The sequence below is a fragment of the Cynoglossus semilaevis genome, chromosome 14 (genome assembly GCF_000523025.1).
Source record: "Cynoglossus semilaevis isolate Cse_v1.0 chromosome 14, Cse_v1.0, whole genome shotgun sequence".
NCBI classification, from domain to species: domain Eukaryota; kingdom Metazoa; phylum Chordata; class Actinopteri; order Pleuronectiformes; family Cynoglossidae; genus Cynoglossus; species Cynoglossus semilaevis.
In genome coordinates, this window is record NC_024320.1 from 22,730,582 (window position 1) to 22,747,390 (window position 16,809).

A 16,809-nucleotide genomic window follows, 5' to 3' on the forward strand; every position below is an offset into this window, starting at 1 on the left:
TGCTGACATTTTTGTAAATTGTCCTTAAGGGATATGAGAAGAAAGTTTGAATCCTCGCACATTTCATCTGGGTTTTTCCAGATATTAAAGCCAATAGAAAAAGTGTAAGGCTTAATGATAAGACATGTGTGCTGCAGGTATAAAAAAAAAGAATTCCTTGTAAAATTCCCCCAACGTGTTTTAAAAATAATTTAAAGACACAAATAAACCCACTGACCCACACAGACGAACAATTAAACACACCCTTCTTTACCGCCAAGTGTGGTCCCCACACAGGCAACCAGATTTAAACCCCATTTTCAGAAAGTTGGTCCACTTTCTAAAAACACAGTAAAATGTCAAATCTGTTATTTACTGAAGGTTTTACAGCCAAATAGTTCTGTTTAGTAAACTTTAGCAACCGACACCTGCAACACACTCCAGGCATTGAATTATCTTCACATCACACCCAAACTGAGAACACAAAATTTTGGTGGCGTTGTTGTGTGAACGTTCTCGTGTTGCTGCTGATTTTGTATATAAGTGTTTGTCTTTGTGTATAAGATTTGAGCGGCCTAAAAGTCTGAACCTTGACGTTTGAGTTTCCTCTTTGTGGACTATTTCAATAGTAGACAAATCAGAACAACAGGAGGGCAAATTGAACAACTGCCTCTTCAATCTAGAGTAATGTTTTTATAATTTATACAGTAGGCGTTTCAGTGGTTTTTGTCCCATAGACTTTTCTATGGGACAAGAACCTGGGAAAAGATGTCTTGTTTGGACCTGCTGCGGTGCAGATGCACAAATCATGTCCGTTTTTCTTTTTTTTAGACCTGAATACATCGGTTTGATTTACTCTATTATGAATAATGAAAAATGTGGTACAACTTCACATGTATGCAGATCCTTAATGGCATATCCTAGGGACCGTTGGTTTGATCTGTCTGTCTTTGGCATGAAGGATCTAATGTCATTTTTAAAAACACATTGTGTTAATTGACACTGTTTCCTCAATGGTTCAGGTAAATAACATGGACTCAGTTATTCTTTTTCCTATTGTATTTTTAGAAAGTATACCAACTTTTTTGGAAATGAAGTTTGTAGTTTAAGACAACATGGCAAAGCTCCTGTTTACTGCTAGTATCAAAAAGGGATTTTTTTTTTGGATTTGTAATAGAACGTCATGGACTGATTACTACAAAGAAATAGTACCAACCCCTCCTTAAAGATCAACAATCAAAATAATGCAAGACTTACAAAGAAGGAAGAAAAAAATAAGCAAAAGAAGTTTCCGGTCCTTCTGTACAGTAGGTCTGCTCTTTGCAGTAAGTGTCATTCACAATTCATTATCCAGTACCAATATAACAAGTCTCTCCATAAACAAAAACACAATAAATACCAATAAATAAACATTTCTCCAAACAGATGCTTAGAGTATCGCAACAGTTTAACAAGCATGTTAAACAAGATAAAAAAAAAACCAAACAAACAAATATCGCAGCCAAGCGTTCCTATTCAGGGGATTAATCTCAATATTCTTCACAATGTCGAAGGTTGAAAACCTTCAAGTATTCTAAAAAAAAAAACAAAAAACAAAACAAAAGTACCCATGCCTTCAGTCTATAAACTAATTACAGTGTGGCGCTACCAATCAAAAATAACACAGATAAATGATCAGATCAACAACATATAAAGCAACAAGTATATGTAGTGTTTTTTATCATTATATATAATATACATATATATCTCTCTCTCTCTTTATCAGAAAATATCTACTTTTGGTCCACTGTACAAAGATGATCTTCAAACAGGGAACAAAGGACAAAAGCATTTACGGGCGAGGAACCGAAAGAATCAGGTGAGAGAAAAAGCAATGCAGGTTTTCTTTAACGCGTTGAGATCTGTGCAGTACAGGGATGTGTGTCTGTGTGTCTGTGTGTGTGTGTGTGTGCAATAAGTGTTTGGTGACTGTTCTGCACGAGTCAAAAAGGGCTGGCACCACTGGTTTGAGGTAGGGTGACTGACAGATGTGTTCCAAGCACACAAGACACAGATAAATATATATATGTATGTACAAAACACAGCACGGACTTAGACATTCGTGTGTAGACATCACCCAGTAACAAAGGCTAATGCAAGAACAGGCCTCTAGATGGCAGAAGTAGGGCAGGATCGAGGCTATGGACCACGAATCAGATGCGTTATGAGCGTAGCAGAGCTGATCCAGAGGGAAAACAACAGATGTGTCTGTGCCTGCATTCCTCCGTCTCAATGCTGATGAAGCCAGCCCAAATCCAGCCACAAGTCACCAGAAAGCTAAACATCTGGGGCTGGGACAATGCAGAGAGGCTGTGGGTCGTCTACAACGCACAGTCATGACAACAAGGGCAGCTGCATTAAAAAGGATAAGGCACTATGATAAAGCCGAGGTACATAAAATCCCTGACATTCCTTCTGTTCTGCAACATGGCACTGTGTAACAGGAAACGGCTCTCGGGCGGCACTGACAGTTTCCTCTCGTGGGTTCAGTTTTTTTTGGTCCTTTTTATGAACGTAAGAAAATTGTTTTGGATTGGAACCGGGGTGTTGGGGCGTGGGGGAAACTGTGGAACGTGTCCTGTCGGTAAATGAGCACGTCACAGCAAACACATATTACGGAGCATCTAATACAAACAAAGGCAAGCACTATGCACAATGTGCATAGAAAAGCTAGCACTGAGAAAACGGTGGTGCAGAGCCAAAGTTCTCAGTATTCTAAATACAAACACAGGAGTAGCAGCACAAATATTTAAGTTGATTTTTTTTTTTTTTTTAATGTGGCTGAAAGCTATTAGTTATTTTGGGTGAACGAAAACCAGATAGATTTGTAAACAAATGGTCATATGTAGCAAGTCATTTGTGTTTTTTTAGCGACAGCCAATGACAATAACATCATTTGAATGCCTATTGACACCAACCAATAACAGCAAAGAGAACTAGATTTCAAAGCAAAAACAACGTTAGCACCATGTTGTTTGGGTAATACCAATTAAAGGAAGAAAGAAAAGTATTTACAACAAATAATAGCTATGATTTACTACACTATGACTTTGTTTCACTGGGACTGGTGACTTGATTTGAGCTCTGAGACGTCAGTAGTTTGAAGGAGTTAAGCTCGTCAGCGTACACAGACCAGGTAGCTGCTGTTTGTTACTGACTTAGCGAGTAATGTTTACCAGGTCATTTGACTCCATTTCCTCCACCAGTTGTTGTGGCAGAGACTTTTATTGGATGACACCACATCCAGTATCTGAGCAGTCAGAAACAGACAGCTCAACTTAGCCAGAGTGTATTTCAGCACTTCTCCACTAGGGGAGAGAGGCTGGTTGCAGACGGAGACAATGTGTGAAGAGAGACAGAAACATTTAAGACTTACAGAGAGAAAGATATGCAGTGAAGGTGAAACAGTTAAAAAATCTGCCAGAATTTGTTTTTTGGCCACACCCTCAGACAGAGGCGTAGGTGTTGCCTGTTGTGCTGCAGTGGCGGATGTTGGGGGTACCAGCAGAGGGCGTAAGGATGTGCTCAGTGTGGTCCAGCGGGGGCTGAGGCAGAGAGTGGTGAAGAACGGTTGGCTGGACCACTCCCACCACGGGGTGGCTACCATCGTCTAGTCCACTGACCTGGATTACCTGGATCACCTCATGCTCAGACTTTTCCCGCTTGGCGAGAGGCTCCCCACATTCCTCTGAGTCCTCTTCTAAGTCACTGTCCATCCCACTTGTTTCATCTAGACAGGGAAAAATACCAAACTGTCAAATCAAGAGCTTGACTAATTGGATTAAAGCAGAATATTTACAGAAGATGGCTGTAAAATCTGTCTTATATTATAGTCCCTGTTATAGGTCTTAAGGCAAAACAGATTTATTAAAGGACAAGTTAGAGTGGTCTGACAAATGAAAGACAGTTTAAGGAGTTGAATAAATTCTTTGGAGTCTTTAGAGTAGACCAAACGGACTGAGGTTGTCTTGTTGAGATGTTCAGGATAGCACTTCTATTAAATGCTGTGCTTGTCTGTGTCTGCTCTGTTTAGATTTGATGCTTATCAGCCGCAAAGTCATTTAAGTTTAACAAAACAAGTTGTTGAAGAATAGAATGAAGGACCAGATGATCAGGAGATAATTTCTTGACAGTTAAACAGTAGTTGTCAACATTGACTCTTCCTGCAAACACGTACCTTTATCAATGTTAGTGAGGGATAAGGTGTTGAAGCTGTCAAACTGTTAAAGAAAAAGACACAAACGTTGTCATTTCAATTAGTTTCTCCACTTTTTAATGAATTATTCTCAGAAGATACTCATCAGTATCAAAACAGAAAAGTGAAACCTGCTTTTAAGTATTTGAATTCAAGGAGCAAAAAAAACTGTACCTCGCCCATTACACCAATAGGTGTCTCTCCAGTAGCTTGGGCCACACGATGCTCCACCAGATAAAACATGTACTCATCGTACAATAGGCGAATCAGGTGAAAGGAACCAAAACTGGCAGCACTGCGTAGGGTCAGATCCCTGATCACCATAGAGCTACGGAGACATGAAAAAAACACTTGAAACTCTGTGTTGTTGGAAAACCAGGCAACAATCACACACCAGTATAGTTGTCTTTTGGCCAACCTACCTGTAAAAGGACCATTTAAGCAGAAACTGTCGAGCAGCCCTGGGAAAACTGGGTCGATGCTCGTAGGGCTTAAGCACCTGAGTGACCACGTTGTCCAGCCAGGCAGCCCACTGCTCCAGAGAGCTTTGCTGCTGTAGTGTAGCCTTGAAGTCCTGCTCCAAGTGCTGAACCACTCCCTCCTCACACTGGCACACCCAAGAGGCCTGTTCCTGTACAGCAACACCGTCCAACAGACAAATGATTTATATTTATAATCATGGAGGAATGTGACTTAAAAAAAACAAAATTTTTGTACTTTTGTACAAAAAGATCATGGAGGAATGTGACTTAAAAAAAAACAACATTTTTGTATTTACTTGATCACAAATTTAAAACAATAAGCAGTTTTTCAAATCAAATTATGGTGGTTGACTACGAAATTAAAGAAGACACAAATATAAACTTTGAACAACAAAATATTTACTTCTGACAGATTAGTGCAAACAGGGCCGTTATTAGAGCCGTTATATTTAACAATTAGTTTTCTGGCCTCTGAACACATCGTCTGTACTAAGTACCTGTACCTGGACTGTTGTAGTTCAAGTTAGCTCTGGTGTCAGTACTTGTACAAAAGAAAAATAGCCAATCAAGACGAATTGTGTGGTCTCGTCTAAGGAAACTGAGAAAGGTGCAATTAAATGTATTTTTACGCCTGGAGCCTCAGCCCTCATTTAATACAGTGTTCATGATATATGAATTGGTACGATGAAAAAAAAAAGAAAAAAAAAAGGCAAATGTGAACATTAAACTACAAGGTCGTCTGACCTGCACATTGGCAAAGTCCACTCGGTTCAGATCACTCAGCATCTGATTGATTTGCGATGTGTTCTGCAACACAGCACGTGCTGCTTGAGCCAGGTGATTCAGAGATGTGTATCTGCGCAGAGTTTGTGCAAAGGCACTGACAGCGGCAATCTGAAACAATACATAGAAAAGCTGAAGTTAAAGCTCAGTTGACACCTATCAGGTGTCGCCCTGTCATCTACAACAATGTCGTACCTTGGTCTGAATCATTCTCTGCGGAACGGCATTCATAGCATTATTCAGCCAACCTTCCAGACTTTTGGCAAAGTTTCGAATGGCTTGAGTCAAGGCACCTGGAGAAGAAAAAAAAAAGTAAAGGATGTCTAGTTAGGCCATAAAAGGAAATTAAGTAAAATAATGATATTGTCCATGAGTGTGACTGACTGGGAATGGGTCTCAGGACATCAGGGATGAGGATCTCAACAAGGGCCTGGTACATGAGATGGTCACAGGTGCTCATCCATTTAAGCACAGCTTCATTTCTACACAGCGCCAACAGCTGCGATCGAGGGAGTCGCGCTTCAATCTCGCTAATGCTGCTGCAGAATCAAAAGTTACATATATAATACAAAGACTTACACACTAGTATCAATTACATTATTTCACCAAAGTAGATGTGAACACCGTATCTAACACCTTTAATAAAAAGAAAAAAGAAAAAAAAAATCTGCTCTTCAGCTGCTTCATCTTACCTGTTTTCTGTTACGGTGGCGCCCTCTACTGAGTCAGGGGGTGTGTAACGCCAAAATGTCTGCCATAGCTTCTCAATTAAACTGAACTGAAGGTTGACAACCACATCCAAAATAGCCTGAAAAACAAAACAAACAACAAAAAAAACTTATGTTTACTTATTAAAATATTTCTTCATTCATTTACCAAGACTAAAACAAGAAAATATCAACAAAGGTAACTATTGCTTAACAACCCTAAGAAAATATCAACAAAGGTAACTATTGTTATAAGTTTTAACGGCTCTTTGCCTGGGCTCTTTGCCCAGTTTCATGCAGCTCTCACGTTTATGTCAAATTTTGTTTGTGTTATGGGCGTTGACACTTAGGGAAAAGTCAATTCGTGTCATGCAAAAGATGTACACAGGAAGTTTTAAAGGAGTGGGAGAGTTTTATTTTATTTTATTTAAAGGGATGGGGCAGTTCACATGCTCATGTATGTCATATGGCTCTTTGCAGTAACATAGTAAAAATATTAGCCTCGAGTGGTTGGCCACCCCTGGCCTATTGTTTTTAATGGTTCTTGTATAGAGTTTCAATATTATTCTCTGAACAAGTACTACACTTGAACTGTCATTTAACAAAAAAAAAAAAACAAGACCAAATGTAAATTGCGGAATCTGACAGTAAAGAAAAGATAAATGTACTTTTGTCGATAACACGATGCCTCGAGATATTTGCAAAGATATACAAAGAAAATTAAATTTGTAAATGTCACAGCATGACATTTAACTAATCTGTTTTTACTCTAAAACTCTCACGACCTTTTCATATATTTTGTAGAAAAAAACATACAAAGTCTATACCTAAAAACCTTTTATAATTAAAGACAAACAAGTAACTTTTTCTGACAAGAGTAAAGAAATCTTCCCTCTGAGAGAGTCTCAAGTGGAATGGAGTTTTATTTGGTGGTGAATTTCGTGCACCAAAGCAAATCAATTGGAAAATGTAAAGGCACAAAGACGGTATATTGAGACTTGATGGTATCATTGGCTGCTGCGATATTGGCAGGATTTACTCTGTGTGAAAATGTCAAGGAAGAATGAAAAGAAGGGCTTATCTCACCTCACAGTGCTCTCTGTACAGAACCTGAAGAGCTTTCACATCCTCTGGACTGATGTTCTCTGTATTAGTTTGTCCCAGGTCCAGCTCCACAAAGTCAGGGAGGGCCCTCGATGCATCTGTTTGCAGGCAAAAAGTTGTATTTATTAAAGCGGGAGAAAGAAGTGTTCATATGACAGAAAATATTATTGAAAATAATACAGAAATTCAGACAGAGACAAGAACTTCGAACTGACCCAGAAACTGCTGGTGGTGCTGGCTCTGTGCAATGACTGTTTGCTCTGCTGCACCGGGCTGGTGCTGACCTCCGCCTGAGTAGTTATCACCAGAGTTGCCATCGAACTTCTGCACAGGTTTGAACCTGTAATGACAGTGTACGTTAGCATCAGTAAAAACTGATGGTTACAGATCGTCTCTCTCTCTTCCTCATGTACGTCTCGTGCACCTCTGTTTCTGCTGAACAGGCTGCTGTCTCAGAGCCATATACTGCATGTCCTCTTGGAGTCTGTTGAGTGGGGAGTCTGGTTTTACACGTATACCATAGTAGTGATATTTGGAGTTTCCTCTACAGTAAAAAAGAAAAAAACGAAATGAGGTTAAAGGGTAAAAGGTCACATAGATAGAAAGACGCGGGGTGCTAATGATGCCGACCTCGTCCCCAGGCGCCTCGTACGGAGTCCCATGAAGATAGAGCGGATGAGTTTGCCAAAAGAGGCTGCGTTTACAGGGTCAAGTTTCTGCTCCTGGCAGTGCCGTAGGTAATGATTGTAGAGGGTGGATCGGGGCAGACTTACACCCTCTGCTGTCTCGTAATTGTCCAACAGCCACTGGAGCTAGAAGAGAAACACACGACACATGGCGTTTCGCTCACACTGCCCCGTGAGGAAAACTGAGAAAAAGACTTGACATTCTCTGAGTCAATCTGCTGCGTCACAGCTCGTCTAAGGCATTTCTATAGCAGCTACAGCAACAGTAAGAAGTCAAAAATAAAAGAAAAGCGAGAGAACCCCTGCGAGCACCAAACTAAAATGTAGAGAGTTGAGAGAAGCAAAAACAGGTGAGCTCAACAAAATTTAAGGAAAGACAGGGGGCAGGCGTTCATAAAAGCAACTTACATGGCTGTTGAGCAGTGAGCTTCTCTGACTGGATAAACCCTCAGATTTTTGGAGCGTCTCAATCGCCATTTCAATCTGATAAACCACGAAGCACAGGACAACAAAATGTAAGAGGTGAAATTAAAAGGAAAAAAATTAGGAAAGAAGAAGAAGAAAAAACTAAAAATCTAAAAAGTTGATGAGGACATTAGTCGCCACTAGCAAAGAAAGTAAAATCGAGACAGGATACCAAAGCAAGCACCACTAAACCCAAGCAGAGCAAAGCTACTTATAGTTGTCACGAAAACAATTGTTTAGATGAAAAACAGTGAAAATTAACTGAACCAGATGCTATGCTAAAGTCGAACATTTGAAATCTAGGCCCTGTGTGTGTGTGTGTGTGTGTGTGTTGTAAGATTAAAAAAAACAAGCATTCCTTCCCCACTGTTAGATTCACCAATAGCATCACCAAAAGGAAACAATCTTAGAGCTCAAAGGTCACTCACATTCAGCAGCAGCTTCTGCTCTTCACTTTGTGCACAGATATGACCCCGACTTCCTAACTCATACTATTATCAAAGGTGGTTGGAGACAGAACTAAATTACTGTGCTGGAAAACACTGTTTTATATTGACATATTTTTTGTGAAGTAAATAATGTTTCTGAAGAAAGACTGACTTATGCTCCTTTAACACTCAATGTTATCAACCAATGTTATCTAACTCATTGTCTGACCTGTTAAGGTTTACCATTTAACAACTAATATAAATTTCTAGGTTTAAAAATTAAGTTTGACAAAAAATCCCGTCTTCTATTAGAAAATAGAGGCTGAACACAATCATTGGTGAAACCCTTAACTTTTCGGATGTGGTTCAACTCATGGATCGTGTTGTTGAGAGACTGACTTCAAAACTTTTTAATGTGTGAGCACATTAATATTGACTGTCGGAGAAAGACGGGGCAGCTGCAGGTCAAGTTGTAGAGTAGTTGTAAACATAACTTTTTTTTTTATCTCCATGGATGACTGATTTATGACTGTAATTTTAATTCTGAATGTGGCCATCCAATTAAAAAAAAACAAAAAAAAAACTGTCGGGCCATTAAGAGCGAGTTTGAAAAGATATACTGAATGACGTGTTTGCACACCCGCACTTTCATAGTAACATTAGTGACAGTGTGTAGCAGAGACGCAGCCTTTAAATCATCTACAGATGGCAGCTGTGTGAATGTGAAGAGGAAAGACGACTACAGGGAATAAAAGGCCGGTGAGATAGTTGAGCAGTCACATGACAGTATGAAGGAGAAGACAGGTGGAAAAACCCAGTGGCACCATCTTTTCGTATGTACTCACGGTGGCAGGGGAGGCTCGTGCTGTCTGGGTAGCAGGGTGTGGTCCACTGTTGTCCATGAGGTACCCTCCAGCACTGCTGCTGATTACCTGACCCCCAGCTAGACCCATGGTCATTCCTCCACCGCCCCCTCCTCCGTTGCTGGTCATGCCATGAGATGTGACCACGGTGGACACTTGTGATGAACTGCCCTGTGTGTCAAAGTAGCTTCCACCACTGTTCTGGCTGTACAGCTGTGGCTCTGAGTACGAGTAGGTCCTTCTGCGTAGCAGAGAAGATGGCAGTTCTGTTAAACTCAAGGAAAACGCATTGTTTTCAACATCAAACAGGGGATCCTCAAACCCACTGATTCCCTGCTAACTTTGAACTATTTGAATTGCTGTGGACTTTCCGTAATCTTGATTTCTATATCTTCAGGCAAACCATTTGGTATTTTTCCGGCTTTTTTCATTTGCACTTGGTGACTAATTTTTTCCCAGGCTAACTTTAAGATATTCCAGGCTAGGGCCTAAGGCCTAAGTTTAAGTGTTTTTGTTTTATGGGAAACCTTTTGAGCTCCTGTTAACTTCTCTATTTAACCAGCATACAATTATTATTATATATGGCCATCTTTATTTACATTGACTAAATTTCATTTTGTTTTCTGTCGAAGTTTAACCAATTTTGGAAAATTGGCTCGATATCTGGCTACCTTTATTATTTACCTTCTCTTAAACTGTTCTTTTGGCAACAATTACTGTTTAACTGTGGAACTGTTTGTAATTTGAACTTATATTTTATGCACATAGAGAACAAACAAACAGTCTCGGAGCGCTGCAAAAGCAGGTCTACAAAAGAAACATGTTTGCATCAGGATTTTCGAGTACTGCAAAAAGAAGTCAAGTATTTCAACTAATTAATAAACCTTGAAAAAATGGAACACTGAAATACAAGCAATGTCAAGGATTTTAGAAATACAAAGAATGGCTGTGATTGGTGTATTCATGATTTTGTATTTAGTCGCCTGCAGTATTTCCACAAGTCCCTACAGTGCGTGTCTGTACAGACACTTGTGTGTGTGTGTGTTGATCACAGCAGGACAAACACAGCTTGGGCTTGTTAGTGAAGTGTGTATGCAAAGCCATTCCATCGAAACAGGAGAGACCGTTGTTGTAGCCTCGGCACTTGTGCAGACCTACTTCTGGTCATGTTCAGGTGACTGAGCACAATTCAACAAGTGGCAAACCCCTGCCTTAGAAAAGAAACCCCCCAAACGCGCTCATCCACCAACATCATGTGGTTGTGACATGAATGATAGTGTGAAGAGACTCGAGAGGAGAAGGAACAGGCTGCGCAGACGCAGCACCAATATTTGTGGAGTGGTGTAAGAGTAGAGCTGAGAAGCCGAGTGACTCACTCACATGTTGCCATTGGTGTAGACGCCACTGTTTTCCTCCACATACTGCACCTGTGCTGGGTAAACATGCTGAACCTGTTGAACAGTCTGGGCCTGGCAAGAAATGTGCAACAGTTTCAAATTTATTTTTTAAGCCACTAAAAACCTCTGGGAAATATTGACAAGGCAGGAAAGTTGTGACACGAGTACACAGTCAAAAGATAAATATACCTGTTGCTGGACAGGCACCTGCTGGGTGGAGCCCGCAGGTTGGACAGGCACAGTGGTCTGAAGAGGGACAGTGGAGGTGGAGTCAGCGCCTGCTTCCGGGGTCTGCATGGCGCCTGGAATAGACAGAGATTCTGCACTTTCACTGTGGATAATTACATAACTGAATCTAAAACAACCGTAAACCTTTCCGGTCAAACTGGCAAAACAACTAGTATAACTCAACAACAACAACAACAACAACAGCAACAGCAGCATGATTATCTTAATACATCAATGTGCCCACACCCATGTACAGATTATTTAATTGCTCAACCTGGAAAGAAAACCTACCACAGAAATGAAATCTTAATCCTTCTGTAAACTTCATTTGACAACCATTTGTAAATATTTTCAGTGAGGCTCAAATAAACACAATACAATTTTACAAATTCTTTCTAAGATATTCCAAGGACATGCACGCCTGAGTGAGATTATAGTCATCAAAGCCTACAAGGAACATGCACTGTTTTCACCGGCTGTTCTGCGCTAAATCAATGCTGCTGATTCTCTCTTTGAAGCAAATCAACCTGAGCCTGTGTCTGCCCAGGAGTACTCAATGTACTAAACATCTCATGCTTCAGTGACACATGGACTAGTCTCCACGTTCACAGCCATAAAACAGGTTAATATTTAACAGACGTCAAATAGATGTTGCCTTTTTCTTTTTGTCAGAGTACGCTCTCACAGGTTTTATGTTACCTTGGATGTAATTAAGCCTAGAAAACTAGAAATGACTTCTATTGTTTTGGGTTTTGTAAAAGTTTATTCCTAGGTTTTAAACCAAAAAGTTACAGTTTGTCGCGCATCGGAAACTATTTACAATACTTGGTAACCAAGGAAAGTTTTATGATAAGCATAAAGTGCGTGTCTGAATCTGTCGGTGAACCTGTGTTTGTGAGATAATAATAGTATGGCTAACATCACTCAGTCCTTCCAGGGGAAGGCCACCTCCTACCCATCACAGTTTCCATGAATAAGCCTCTCTTGGTTAATTAAGCCTGGTCTCTGAACAGCTCCAAATCTCTCCAGGGAAAGTCTTCTTCTTACATGCAATATCATACTTTACTCAGGATAAAATCTATTGCTTTATTTGTGATTCAATCTGGATGATAGAGGGATAGTCTTCCATAAAGAAGGGAGAGACTGGAAGAATAAACAGCTTCTTTAAACAAAGTAGAGAGCGGAGATTCATTAACTCAACACCATCTGCTTTCAAGAGCACTACTATTTTCAACTGCTGAGGAGGGGGATGTACGCTTATACTATGACTGTCAGACCTAAGCCTTCTGTTTCCAGACAAAGCTGTGGTCTGACTAAGAAACAAACCGCCACTGGTAAAGGCAAAAGGTTAGGTTGTGTGTTTTTAAGGCTGCCAAGGTGATAAAAGGCTCCACGACACCAACAGTCTCTTTAGGATGGAGGTTGTACACTTCTGTTCTACAGTGTGCTTTAAAAAAGTTCAAGTTAATGCGCCCATCTGAGCTCACCTTAATTGAGGAAAAGTGCCCCTGCATCACAACACACTCTCGTTGCCTCACCCCATCCCCCTCCACAAACACACACACAAATACACACACACATTGACACAGACAACACACCTCCTGCCTCACCATTCAGGCACTCCCTTGTGGCCCACTTAAATGCTTTGCTCCACTGAGCAAGTGCAAGCCCTACAAAGACACAGAGGAACAAAAGCCACCGAGGAGGGCAACATTTTGCCCTTCGTTTTCTCTCCTCCCCAGTTTCCACTTGCTTGAAACAAATGAAAAAAAACGCAGCTACGTTTACAGTCAAAAGTTAGTGGAAGAATCGTCATACGACTCCACCGATCACGTCTGATAAAAGGTGGCGCTAGTACACCAAGTACAGAAATATGAGCAGGTGAACAAGCATGACAAGTATACATGCAGCAATGCATCACTGTTTTGGATTATTTACACCCAAGGCATGATGGGAGTAGCAAAGGGACAGGTGCCATTGCAAGTCATACCTGAGGTTTATGTAAAGGGTATGCAAACTACTGTTGGCCGTTTAATCTTAAATTATATGGGACCCTTCACTGGTGAAGACATATTTAGCTGTTTAAAAAAAAAAGAAAGTTGCATTGATTTATTGTACATACTGTTGTTTTCGGACTGTCACAAGCATTAACCACTTAACGTTTGTAAGGTGATGTCAAAATCTGATCACTCTAATCAACTCTTGCTGTGCCCAAAAAAAAACAACAAAACAAATAAAAATCTCCCCTGTCCTTAACAACATACATTACGGACCAAACATGTTCCGTTCTGCTGTAATCCATGAAAATGGATGCCTGAATAATTGAATTAATCAGTCCCTCTTTAAGTGATTGGAAATGCAACAGGATCTAGGCAGCAGGTGGCACGGTACTATTTCTGGCTCACTGGACTACAGGTAAGTGGTAACATGAGCTGATAACTAGCAGTTTCCAACATCCTGTTGCATATGCAGTGTGTGTGTGTGTGTGTGTGTGTTACCCATTCTGTGACTCCAATCTTTTTATAAACTAATTAGTTTGATTTGCTTTAAAGCTGTCAGTCATTTTGTTTATCCACTGAAGGTCTTCAAGGGAATTGTAGATGACAAAATTATAATGAACTAATGGAACAGCCACATTAAAGTAATCCTCAGATAATCAAGATTGAGGGTAATCAAAACTCACAATCTATCCTGCACTCACCTGCACATGTCAGTTTGGACTGATATTTGTTTATTGATCCAGCCTGACCTGGACATTCTGATCATAACCATACCCATGTTTATGCCCATGCATAATTCGTTCACCAAGAACTGGAATAAGGAAGTTTTTTTTAAATTAGGGCACGGTTTCAGCCACTGCTAGGACGAGTGGTCCTAAACTATCCAAACCCAAACAAGCTCATGCAGCTCTCATTTTCAAGACTTAGTTGTGACTTTAATTTGTTGAACTGAACTTGTGCCCCACTAATTGTTAACTGCAATTCTTTCTCCAAACAAGTAATTACTTTTCTAGCCAACTAGACATTCTGTTTGGTTTCTTTAAGTATTGACTAGTTCTCTGATTGTCATCAGACAAAGTTAATTTTTTTCTAGAATCTGAAATATTGCTTTGAGGTATAATATTGCCAAATCGGGAGTATTATAGACCAAAAAAAACAAGGTGACTCAATTACTTATCTACGACAATTATTGTAAGATGTATCGTCATTATGTTACCACTGTCATTATGATGCCATATCTATTTATGATAGGGTCATTTTTTTATATAAAAATGTTTGTTTACAAATGTTAAAAATGAATTTAATAATCATTATGATGCAACCAAATTTCATTTCCCTAGTCCATTATTCAGACAATTTAATAATTGAACAGTATTTCAGTATAATGCAAAAAACAAAAACAAAACAAAAAACAACAAAACAAAACAAACAACATAAGTTGTCTATGTGTGACAAGCTAGGAGAGATCGGTCTTATTTTTGGGAAAAACTAAAATTAATGAAAATAAATCTAGTAAAAAGATTTGTTGTCAACTAAATTACAAGGTTTTAATGGGGGGGGAGAGGCATAACAGAATGACCTAAGAACAATGCAGTGCAAGAAGATGTTTAACAAAGATAGTGTGTGCGTACACAAACACACACACACACACACCTGTTCTCTCCCAAAAGGCCTTGTCACAGCTGTACAACTATACCCAGCGGACCCAAGAATAAACCAAGTGATTCTGCATAAAAAAAAAACAGGTTTCAACTAAAACAACTCTTGAGCAAAAACAAAGTATAAAACTTTTTAAATTAAAAATATTTTAAACAATTGTTCATATGATGCTAAAACCCAATTACAGTTGGTCAAATCAAAATCCTACCAAAATATGTTTTAACACTCCTTAACCATGTACTGCTGGACTGAATACTCATCACAAGTTCTCTGATCACTGATCAAATCCTTCACTGTGTTCCTGTATAAATACAGAGCGGGCGGCCACAGAGCGAGTGTTCTCAGAAATAATGAAATGCATCGGGATAATGATGGATCCCGACGCTACGGGGCTTTTTAATTTGCATCGGACAGGTGTTGCTTTCGTTTCCCTTCACATGTGCAATACTGAGACGTTCTTTGTTATCAGTTTTCTCATCACAGCAATGCGATGTCACAAAGAGTAAGGGCTAAGAGCGAGGCTAAGACAAAAGGGAAAGTAATGGCTTAGCTATTGTCAAAAGCAGTTAGTGCAGGGAAACGCTAACACAACAGCACTTTCTAACTGCTGTTCGACGTCGTCCTCGTTGTATGTTCGCCGAAAAGGTTTTTTTTTAAACGGCACTATTACTAAATACAAGTGTGATCATAACAATGGTGTGAACCGTGGCGAGGAGAGCGATAGAGAGACCAACAGGCACTGTGGCGTTAGCAACCTAGCAACAACAGACACCTGCTCCAGCTGCAGCTGAGCAGTTAGCATCAGAGGCTAGCCTGGCTCTAGGCTTCAACTCACTGAGTTTTAACTAGGAACCACCTTTCTCGCGATACATACAGCGATTGTGATCTTTTTCTAAAAACATACGCACGTATTAAGAAAAATAGACTATACTCTCTTTATGGAGCTCAAACACCCCTGGGTGAACGTTAGCCGAGCAGGCTAACACGTTACAAAGAAACACCCTCGCTAGCGAAACTACCGCAGCTCTTCTCATCGAGCCTTTACTCAGCCTCAGCGTACACACTCGGCATTAACCAGCCTCAGTCATTCTGGGTAAAAGCAGAAAAAGATGGCCTGCATTCCGGCGAAAAGAATAGTAAAGAGTGAGTTCAAACCTGCGCTGTGGACTGGTGGATGAAGATGAGGATGATGGAGGAGGTGGGAATGATGGAGCGAGAGGTTGTTGTTGGTGGGTTACAGTCGCCAGGACTACGGTGACTATGGCGCTGCTTCACCGGGCAACAGTTGCTATAAAACTACTCAGCGGCAGCGCGCAGCCTTATCAGGCAGGTGGGAGGAGATTAAAGCGGCCAAACCTTAGTATTATCATTATAATCATAAACAAACACTGGTATTAAGTCAATTTAAAATCGCTTTCAAATACGTAAGGGTTTTTCCGTGTCCAATTGTGTCCTTAGAACATCGTTAAAGACAAATAAGCTCCCAATCGGTAATTTAAGATATAGTTTGCACTTTGTTTACCAGCAAAGTAGTACGATTTATCCAGGTAATGGAAATGATTAACGGACGCTGCCATGAGTGTACACATGCACATTGAATTTACATAGGCTACCAGAGTCCCCACAAAACACAATAAAACACGATATACCACGGTATAAAATGTTATAATGTTAAAGAGCTACGCTACTTTATTTGAAGTAAATCATTATCGGTGCTCTTAAAACCAGAAAGTGAGAAACACAACATTGTAGTTTAAAAAAAGAATTGTTCATGCATATTTCTTTCTATTTCTT

At 40.1% G+C, this 16,809-nt stretch overlaps 1 protein-coding gene and 1 long non-coding RNA gene across 6 annotated transcripts in view; one reads left to right on the plus strand and one right to left on the minus strand.

Moving 5' to 3' along the window:
* Nucleotides 1-1,819, plus strand: part of LOC103390152 (uncharacterized) — a 5,148-nt gene extending 3,329 nt beyond the window's left edge. Inside the window, exon 3 of the long non-coding RNA XR_522655.3 lies at nucleotides 1,745-1,819. This is a non-coding gene — a long non-coding RNA (uncharacterized LOC103390152). The remainder of the gene's footprint in view (nucleotides 1-1,744) is intronic.
* On the minus strand, nucleotides 7-16,399 carry rfx3 (regulatory factor X, 3 (influences HLA class II expression)). Of its 5 annotated transcripts, none has more exons than XM_017038584.2 (18): nucleotides 16,171-16,399; nucleotides 11,318-11,430; nucleotides 11,112-11,200; nucleotides 9,714-9,972; nucleotides 8,869-8,931; nucleotides 8,384-8,458; nucleotides 7,920-8,101; nucleotides 7,714-7,833; nucleotides 7,505-7,629; nucleotides 7,272-7,387; nucleotides 6,171-6,286; nucleotides 5,863-6,017; nucleotides 5,674-5,771; nucleotides 5,440-5,589; nucleotides 4,636-4,844; nucleotides 4,388-4,541; nucleotides 4,196-4,238; nucleotides 7-3,748 (listed from the first exon to the last, which is right to left on the minus strand). In XM_017038584.2, the coding sequence occupies exons 2-18, from the start codon at nucleotides 11,423-11,425 to the stop codon at nucleotides 3,465-3,467; spliced, it is 2,346 nt and encodes a 781-aa protein (XP_016894073.1). In that variant the 5' UTR covers nucleotides 11,426-11,430; nucleotides 16,171-16,399; the 3' UTR covers nucleotides 7-3,464. The 5 variants fall into 5 exon arrangements, with proteins under 5 accessions (XP_016894073.1, XP_024917914.1, XP_016894072.1 ...); XM_025062146.1 differs by lacking the exon at nucleotides 16,171-16,399 and adding an exon at nucleotides 15,010-16,155; XM_017038583.2 differs by lacking the exon at nucleotides 16,171-16,399 and adding an exon at nucleotides 11,648-14,371.
* Nucleotides 16,400-16,809: the final 410 nt, after the last annotated feature.

Excerpts from the sequence above, each read along its gene's own strand:
- rfx3 (XM_017038583.2), bottom strand. The coding sequence starts at position 11,684 with ATGAAGTTTACAGAAGGATTAAGATTTCATTTCTGTG. Across the intron at positions 8,459-8,868 it reads AGCAGAAGCTGCTGCTGAAT|ATTGAAATGGCGATTGAGAC; the intron begins GTGAGTGACCTT and ends GTGGTTTATCAG. Across the intron at positions 7,630-7,713 it reads CCTGTTCAGCAGAAACAGAG|GTTCAAACCTGTGCAGAAGT; the intron begins GTGCACGAGACG and ends CTGTCATTACAG.